This window comes from Mus pahari, chromosome 15, assembly GCF_900095145.1.
Source record: "Mus pahari chromosome 15, PAHARI_EIJ_v1.1, whole genome shotgun sequence".
In the NCBI taxonomy this organism is placed as follows: domain Eukaryota; kingdom Metazoa; phylum Chordata; class Mammalia; order Rodentia; family Muridae; genus Mus; species Mus pahari.
Genome location: NC_034604.1, coordinates 59,353,481 through 59,363,119, shown reverse-complemented (window position 1 = coordinate 59,363,119; position 9,639 = coordinate 59,353,481). Strand labels below are relative to the sequence as shown.

Sequence of the window (9,639 nt, the reverse complement as noted above, 5' to 3'; positions counted from 1 at the left end):
ACACAGTTAGCAAATAGACAACTAGCATCAGGCAGGGGTGATGGGCAGCTGGGAGGGGGAATAACCCAGCACAAAGGGGGAGGTTGGTGTAGCAGGTGTGTGCAGCTGGCCGGCATCATTCATTCATTCATTCATTCATTCAGTCAGTCAGTCTGTCAGTTAGGAATTCATTCTTCAAAACAAGTTCTTGCTAAATGACCCAGACTAGCCTCGTATCCGTGATCCTCCTGTCTCAAGTGCTGGGATTTCAAGCGTGCAATACATCCATCCTCTGGCAGCGGTTTAGCAAGGGAAATAGAGAAGGCTCTTGTAGCAGAGCTACGCAGAAAGATATGGAACGCTTTCCTGAAAATAACTGGGGGAGAGCATTGTAGAGGAGGGCCCAGTAAGGGCCAGCCTGGGATGGGAATGTGAGCACTGTATGCAAAGAAGCAGGGGGAGGAAACAGTGGGGGAGGAGGCTCTTCCGGGGACAGGATGTGCGGGAAGGAGACAGGGAAGGAGATGGGATCAACTTCACTTCCAATTACCCTGATGAGTCTTCTAAAATAGCCAGCGTCAGTGTTGGATGGTGGGCGTCTTATTTAGAGGGCAGCAAAGTTTAAACTTCAGTGTCTCACAATATGGGCATCTAAGTTGGCTCCAAAGAGCCCTTTAAGAATTTATTTTTACTTTATGTATTTATTTTTTAAAATTTTATGAAGATATTGTTTTAAAGTTTTATGGGCCTCATTTTTTTGTGTTTGTTTTTTTCTAGACAGGGTTTCTCTATGTAGCCCTGGCTGTCCTAGAACTCACTCTGTAGACCAGGTTGGCCTTGAACTCAGAAATCCACCTGTCTCTGCCTCTAAGTACTGGATTTAAAGGTGTGCCCAGCGTTATTTTTACTTTAAAAATGTATATGTGTGTTTGTATCTGTGGGTGATTATGTGCATGGGAGTGTGGGTACCCATGGGGATCAGGAGAGGGTGTCAGGTCCCCCCCCCCCCGGGAGCTGGTATGTAGAAGCCACCCAACATAGGGTGCTGGGAGTCAAACTCAAGTCCCCAGCACTCTTAACCACAGAGCCACCTCTCCGACCTCAGCTTAAAGCAGCCAGTCTCTTTCTCTCTGACCACAGCCATGCTACCAGTGTGAATACACTTTAAATGCCCCTGCTTTTTACTGGAGGTCAAAGCGGGAGAATGAGGGTGCAGCAAACGCCTCCAAAGGAGTAGCTCACATCTGCCTCCTGCCAAGTTCCATACTATAGCACATTCCAAGCACAGCTCTGCTTCATTGGTCCTTGTCAACCTCACTTGTTCCATCCAACCAGCAGGCCTGTGCCTGTCCTGTTCTCAGTCACACGATCCTCTCAGAAATAACTGGTCTCATTAAGCCTGACATGACATGAAGAGGCGAGAATAGCTTGAACTAAACCTAGGATTTCTGGAACTGAGAAGAATGTCTGTCATGGGGGACTCTAAATACGGTATTTTCCAACATAGCCTTGCAATCATGATGGCTGTTCTCGTGTTTAGAGACAGGTGTGACACGGCAGTGCACTGTGCAACTGTGAGAAAAGCTCCAGAGTAGACACCATGCTGCAGACAGCAAGCTCAATAGCCTTCCTCTAAGGTTCCTTTAAACATCCCGAGCGAGCGGTATCAACAGGGTCACGTCCTGACTCAGAGCTACCCTTGTGAACTGAATTTGGAAGCTGGTCAAGAATGTTTCTGGGAAGTACTATTCTACTTCCTCAAGTTAAAATAAAAATGTCTACATGGGGCAAGGATGATGTAATTCCAGGACAAAGCTGGCGATCTGATACCTTGTTGCATCCTCTGCCTACCTGGAAGGATACTCACTATCCACGCAAACAGGCGAGCAAACAGGCAGCCTCCAGCCTATGTCCTCTTCTGCACCTTCATTCTGGAGATGGATAGATAATGGCTTCCTCGTGCCATGCTGGCTACTGAGGGACCTTGTTCCATGGCCATCTGCCCAGAACTGCTTAGTCTTCTCATGCCTGAGGGTGGATCTGCACTTGGCTAGCCCCTGAGTTCCTCAACAGCCCTGTTGCAGCACACAGTTTTGTAGGGTTTCTTTCTGAATTCTCTTAAAATTAAACCATCCCGGGACTGGGGGGCTGGCTCGGCGGTTAAGAGCACATTCTGCTCCTGCAGAGGACCCGAGTTTGATCTTCAGCACCCATGTTAGGTGGCTCACGGCCACATATGACTCCAGCTCCTGGGGATCCCGTGTCTTTTCTGGTCCTCACTGGCACTGCATTCGTAGTACAAACCCATACATATAGATGTAAATGATCATAAAGCCAAATTATGATTTTAAACTATCACGAAAGTTAAGCCTTGTTTGCCACACTGTATCCTGCTGGGAAATTCACTTGAAATTTTCCAAGATAGAAGTCAGACGCCCCAGATCTGCCTTTCCAAAGAAGAGAGAGAATATCAGTGAGCAGATGCTTAGAAGAAAATTGAGAGCTGTTATACATGTTTCATCACACAATATATGGAGGGGTTGAAGTTTTTATTTGAGATCGGGCCTTCCACGTTCTGGAGTTACCAGTGTGAGGTTTAGTGTGAGTACATACTCACCTAATTGCCAGAACCCATTAGGACTTCGGAGAGGGTTAAAATAGACATGAAAAAAGAGAACACACAGGGAAAACTGACAGTAACCACGTTTCAAATCTAGCCCCATGTCCAAGCCACATGGACCGAGGCCCATGTACTTAGAATGAGTGTTTTCAGGGTAACGCTAACTATAGAATTACAACAGGCTACTCTACAAGTTCCTCGGAAGAGGAGGAATCATGTATCGCTCTACATTTCCCTCTACATTTCCCTCTTACAGCAGCCTGCGGGTCTTGGTTGCTTTCCTTTTCACACAGCCAACTTCCTAGTCTCCTTTTGAATTTCTAACTGGCTATTTCGAGGCTTCTGTGACTATCTTCACGGGTTATAGCCAGGAAAGACACTTGCTGTTCTCAGTCCTTCCGAACTTGTTCAGATGTGTTCTGTAGCTAATATAGTAACTGTCCTGGAGACTGTCTCCTGCACATGTAAAAAGGATGTATATGCTGCTGATGCTGGGTGGAATGTATTGTCAATAGCTTTATGGTCCATTTGGTCCAAAGTCCAGTGTCTCCCCAGTAGATTGGTCTGGGGATGGTCCCTTTTGACTGTGGGCATTAAAGTCCCCTGCTACTTTTGTAGTGCAGAATCTTTCCCTCCAAAACAATTAACACCTTATTAATATACATAGGGGCTCAGTGTTGGGTGTATTTACAACTGGTACTTTCTGTTGATGAATTGACTTACAGAATGTCTTTTTGTCTCTTTAGTTTTTCACTTGGTCTATTTGGACTAAGTATCCCCAACCCTCTTTCATCTCTCCTGCATGCATAGCTACCACTTCCAGCCCTTGGGTACCTGTAGCGGTGATTCTCCTGCAGGTAGCATACAGTTGAGCTTCTATTAAAAGGCCGCTCAGTTTGCTGCTTCACAGGGGAACATAGTCAGTTTGTACACAGAGCAGCAGTGCTAGTTAAGAACTGGAGGTCACTGGGGCTCATCTGTTTTCTGGCTTGAGGGTTCTCCTTCAGTATCTTCCGCTTGCTGTCTTCCTTTGTGGTCTAGTGGTTTTTCTCTTGTGGTGGCTTTGAATCCCTATTCATGTTTTCTGCGTCTACAGGTTATGTAACCACACCCGTATGTTTATAATTGACTTGGTACTGATGTAAGGCTCATAGTGTGTGGGGGGGGGAGGGGAAGAGGCGGGGAGGGCACCAAAGAGGTCAAAGGAACCATTTAAGGAGGGCAGAACTGTGCTTGAAGAGGAGTCAAGGTTTTCCCAGAAGATCTAAGGGTCAGAGCTACCATCTGTAGCCGTCTCTGTATGCATCAGAGCACCAGAAACCCCACGGTCCTAGCGTACTGTGTACTGTCAGACCACCTTCCTGGGTCAGGAGACTTACAAGTCACAGTGAATTCTTCAGCATATTTTCATTTCTCCTCCCATGTGGGCATTTAAGCGTTCACAGAATGAGTCTATCGATAATATTTTCTGTTCATACTAGCTCCCCAAGTTGTCCAGTGGAAATCTCACTGTTGGTCAGACCTGGAGATAGGAGTCACACAAGCTCAGAGATCCTGTTGAAATTCAACTGCCAAAGCCATGGTAGGAGGTAGGTATACAGTTGTCTTCAGACTTCACGCCGTGGAGGGAGAAGTGTGCTGAGATTGTGGCCTTGTGAACTCAGCCTATGCTTCCCCTTTGGTCAGTTATCATGGGCTGCTAGTCTCCCTTGGGCATTGCTGTTACTATCCCTGCTAACACAAAGTTGCTCAACTAGAGACACACCCCCGTCTTAAATGTGTATCTAAAACTCAAGCTCTTCTCTTAATATTTAATCTTAAATCTCCAGCTTGAAATCTAAGCTTGAACTTTCTAATGCACCTTCTTTTCCTGTGTTTCATTGTATGAAACTCTCTCTCCCTAATTCAGAAAAACGGGATCACCACAGAAGCCCCTGCCCAGGGGCAGCCACCACCGCTGCATCCAGGCCTTATACTGCACTGGCACACAGCTTCGGCAACAAGTCCTGGCATGGCCGTCATGGGAAGCAAGCTCTTCCTGACACTCCAAGGACCACAGGACTGGTTCTGGTCACTGAGTTAGGGAACACATAGCTTTCCCCTACTATTACTTCTGGGCCAACGTTTCCCTTTCAGTTCCTGAGTCAGTGAGAAAATGGGGTGAGGGGTTAGGGAGCCATACCTCCCTTGGCCAACTTACAGTGAACACTTGAAATAAGGAAAACAAAATAAAGAACCTGTCAGACATTCATTTGCTCTGTCTTCTCTCTCAAATGCCCACACTTAACACCAGTGACTACTGAGGGCTGGACAGGGACTGAGTGCCAGCATTGGGATCCTGGCTCAGTGCTGTGTTAACTCGCATGCGCATCACTTGACGCACAGCCAAGCTTTTCCAGGACTCTGGTCCTCTACCTGGCATGTCTACAAAACAAACCGTGGGCCCTCTTATTCCATCCTTCTTGACTTCCTCACTGGCTGCCACAAGCTCCTAATCGCTGCTACATCCTGGGAAATGTCCTCAAGATCTGTCCTTTAGTTCACCAATTCTTCTGGGGGGGGGGGTCCTGACTGGCCAGGTTTTCCTGCAGGGTACAACACTTGGATGCCAGTTTCCTGACCTGGGTTCTTCTGATTTCTGTTTTGAACCTCTCTGCCTTTTAATGAGCTGTTCTTGTAACCCTTCAAAACTAAGCATGTGACTGGTCTTAGGTCTATGTTATCAAGAGATCTTGCTAATTTTAAAAGTAAAGCACTTCCAGGTTATCTAATAAAAGCAGTAGTGTAGATAAGAGCCTGGAGAAACAGTTTTCAGTGCTTCAGAGCTCGTGTCGCTCCTGCAGAGAACCTGCGTTTGGTGGCCAGTGACATGCTGGGTAACTGGCTTGCGGCCACCTGTGACTCCGGCTTCCCAGATCTGATGGCCCTGGCCCCTCTGCAGCACCCACACTCAAACTGTGTGCTACACTCACACAGACACATGTAAGTAAAAACAAAACTCCTAAAAAGCCATAGTTTCCCCAAACAAACGTTTGACTATGTTATTTTTTTTTGCACATAACTTTTATTTGTTGAATAAATGAATATTTGTCAATATGTACATAACCACAAAGGGCGAGTACTAGTTTGAGAGCAAAATACTTGGGTTCTAATTGCAGAGCCACTTACCAGCTATGAGGGACTGGGCGAAGAGCTGAACCTGAGTGCAGCTTCCTCAACTATACGCTGCACAGACCTGCGTGGTCGCCACGCAGGCTTTATTGCAAGGTTCAAATGCAGGAACGTGTGAAAGTGCAGTGGACACAAGTGGGTGAGGATTTGACACGTAACAGCAACTACACTTCAAGCCGAGGAATATCTCACACCCTTGGATTGTACCCATGTCGTCAACAGAGAGTGGCAGAATAGCGACGAGCTGGTCGCTGATGAGAACCAGAAGCCATTCTTCAGAGGGGAAAGAAGCCTGCAGTGTTCTGCAGCTTGCTCCCCAATGAGTCACTCCCCCGATTGTATGATGTCAGAGACCCACCAATAACTCTCTTGAAGAAGCTCAAGGGCCAGATGTTCCTCATTTATTTACATGTGAAATGGGTTGAATACAGTCGCGGTGGTGTAAGGTGCACACCCAACAGCAGCAAGACCTTTCAAGGAACCAAACGTTGACTACAGTCTAGCATGCAAGTCTCTATATACACACATGGATTTCTTTGTTTTAAGAAAACAAAAGTACAAAACATATCGGGCGATAAATACAAGATATAAAATGTAACGGAAAACACAAAACAATAACCAAAATATATATAGCTTTCCCAGAGAACTATACAGGGATGTGACCAAGAACACGTCGGCAGTGCTCCAGTCAGGTGACCTTGAGAGGGTGCTGAGAAGACTCTAGAAGCCTGGCGGCTCGTCTATGGCCAGTTGCAGAGTACAGGCTGCTGCATTGCTAGGTCGGAGGTGAGGCTGGGCATCTCGACTAAGTACCAGAACATTTGGCAGTAGCACCCAGAACAAGAAACCCCAACTGTGTAGACAGCAAAGGGTTAAGTCAACCCTGCCCTTTGGTTCCTGTCAAGAGCCAGAGATACACTTGATACTCCTGTAGTATGCGTCTTCGGAACAGTTGGTGAGTTCCATGACAAAACCTGACATAGAGAGCTACAGGTCTAACGAGGCCTTTCAACTCTGACCGCAGGCTGCCTGCCCTTTTCCTAGCCTGTCTCCTCGTGCCCTGGAAGTCAGCCTTACGAATTTACCCAGAAAACTCGCCGGCTCCACTGTCTCCCTTTATGGATCTCTTCTTCCTCACTCTCCCAGATGGACTGAAGGACACCCTGCTGGACCCCTGGCCTCTTTTATCCACTGTGGAGAGAGGCGGGGCCTGTAAGGCTGACGCTGTCAGGGGTGGCTCAGGCCACACCCTCACCTGGGTGATTTGCCCTTGGAGCCCTCGGTTGCTAGGAGCAGGCACGCTGCGTGTGGTGCTAAGACACTTAAAAGTTGCTAGTGTTGTGAGACCCACAACCACTTACAATTTATGTGGCCAGTTCTAAAAATTAAAAACACTAAAAAAAGGCATGATAGCCTGTAATTATTGAACTCATTCAAATTCGTAACATACAAAATGGTTGGTTTGAATTTAGGAACTGCCCCTGTTACTAAGAACTCCATTTTAAAGAAACAGTACAAAAAAAGAGAATCCTAAGACACACACACACACACACACACACACACACACACACACACACACACACAGACACACACACAAAGAAACCTCAAAACATTTTCCACTAAATACTGATACAAACATGTAACAAAGAGTATAAAATGTTATTTAAATATATACAAACTCTTTAAAACTCAAATACTGCCTTAACACTTATGGGAAGGGACACATCTGCAGAGGTGTGAGGACAGGACAGGGAGTCTGTTGCGACAGCCTAGACAGTACTGGTAACTGTTATACTGCCAACTTTTGGTAACAAAAACCTCTTGTTCTCCATTCCTATGTGGATGGGGGTTGTCCTCCTGGAAGTTCTGTGGCTATTTTTCAGCTGAACTCATTCTTTTGGATTTGATGAAGGCCATGCCGTGTGTCCGCATGTGTGTGTTTAAGGCAGCTTCTGTTTCAAAGGTCTTGGCGCACACTTTGCACTTCCTGTCTGACGCTGCCCCCTCAGCGGCCTCATCCTCGGGGCCGGGCTTGTTCTCCTGCTGGCTCTCTTCCCCGGCCCCGTTCTGCTTGGACACCGGCTGAGGCTCCTTGAGCTTGTGCACGATGAAGAGGTGCCTGGCCAGGGAGCCGTGGGACGTGTAGCACAGGCCGCACTCGCGGCACTGGTGGGAGGAGCCGTCCGACCTGTGCTGCGGGATGTGTTCGTGGAACTGCAGCAGGTTCTCGGTAGTGAAGCCACACACGGCACACTTGTGGACCTTAAAGACATTGATTTTCAGTTTCTTCAGTGGCTGAGTGATGGCTCCTCTGGGAGGCCTGAACTCTAAAACCGGCTCCTCCAACTTCCGCTTGGGACTGGGAACCTTTGTTGGGGGGGGGACCAAAACAAACAAACAAACAAAAAGATACAACTGAAGATGGTGGGTTCTGTGCCTGACAAGAAACCAGATACTGGACGGAGTAGGGTTGGAGGCCTTAAGGGTGTGAATTCACCCCACAAATAGGAAGCATTTCCGTGTCAGTGTGCACAGCAGTGCCTTCATGACCTCGGGATGCAGGGGAGCAGCCCCGCAGGCCTTTCACACCTCAGAAGACAAAGCAAGGGTGTGGGGAGGGCTCAAGTAGGAAAACACGGGGAGGACTGTAATGGCAGGTGATGAGTGGGCCTCGTCCAGACAACCAGGAGCTGAGTGCCTAGGCCCAGGAGGGAGCAAGGCCTGTGTGCTTCGAGGACAGTGGGTTCCACAGAAAGGGGAAACACAGCACGCTTAGGCTAAGGAAGACAGAGGGGAACACCTCATGGGAGACACATGGTTTTATTACGACTAAAGGAGATGAGGAAGAGACCCCAAGGACCTAGCACCGGCTCCTGCCCCAGCAACTGTCCCAGTCCTCCTTGTGACATGTCCCCTCTGGAGCTGCCTTCTTCCCTTTCCCTAGCCTTCTAAATCCCAAAGGCCTCCCCTTCTGCATCCTCTGTAGGGCACCACTCTTATGGCCTACACTTGCAGCTGCCTCTGCTGTGGGGAAGACCACACCTACCTGACTCTGTCCCAAGGAAGTACACGATCAATGACTGCTGTTAATGTGTCGTTTGAGAAACTGCGTCAGCCTCTTCTAGACTGATCCTGCCACCAAAGCTAGGAAAAACTGCTGTGTGGTGCTTTCTGTAACTCTAACAGCAAGCAGAATACCCAGTGCCATGTGCGTGGGCTCCTGCAGATACACTCCGTCAGCTGACAGAGGCTCACTACCCATAAAGAGAAGAATACAGCTTGGGTGTGGGATCTGATCTACCATTCCAGAGAGTCATTCTGCACACCTGCCACTGCTGACGCAGCCAGTCACTAGCATGTGCTTAATACATTTCTTTAATGGACAATTTCCCTAAGTCAAATATATAATTTTATGAGGTAGATTAAGAGATCCTTTGAGAGATTACCTTTCAGGAGCAGTTGGGAGCTGGGAAGGGCTACAAGGGATTACTGTAGTACTTGACAAGATCTGACTTAAGCTACAACTACACAAAATGCTGTTGAGAGTGAACAGGGACACTCGTCAGCACAGGTGACAACGAAAGAGCAGAGTTGAGATGTCTGACCTTGGCATCCTCCTTTATCTCTGCCTCCTCTTCCTCCTCGTTGGTAGCGTCACCAGCGTCATCACTCAGCTCTCTTACGTCAGGGTCCTTGATCCCGTGCATCAACTGTATGTGCCTCTCCAGCATCAGCCGCTTGGTGAAGGTACGCCGGGAATCGGGGCAGTGTCTGCAAGCACAAGACAGAGAGAGCGGAACTATAGCTGCCGAAGGCTGCTCGCTGCAGAGGCTCAGGGAGGCAGAGCTGACACTGGGGCCTCCAAATAA

General features: G+C 48.0%; 1 protein-coding gene across 6 annotated transcripts in view; it reads right to left on the bottom strand.

Annotated features, from left to right (window-relative positions):
* Positions 1-6,149: 6,149 nt before the first annotated feature.
* Znf532 (zinc finger protein 532) overlaps positions 6,150-9,639 on the bottom strand; it is a 107,397-nt gene continuing 103,907 nt past the window's right edge. For all 6 annotated transcript variants that reach the window (XM_029546830.1, XM_021214564.2, XM_029546829.1 and 3 more), the window contains 2 exons: positions 9,376-9,541; positions 6,150-8,137 (listed from right to left, as the gene is read on the bottom strand). In XM_029546830.1, the coding sequence (XP_029402690.1) occupies positions 7,643-8,137; positions 9,376-9,541 (661 nt within the window). In that variant the 3' untranslated portion in view covers positions 6,150-7,642. The remainder of the gene's footprint in view (positions 8,138-9,375; positions 9,542-9,639) is intronic.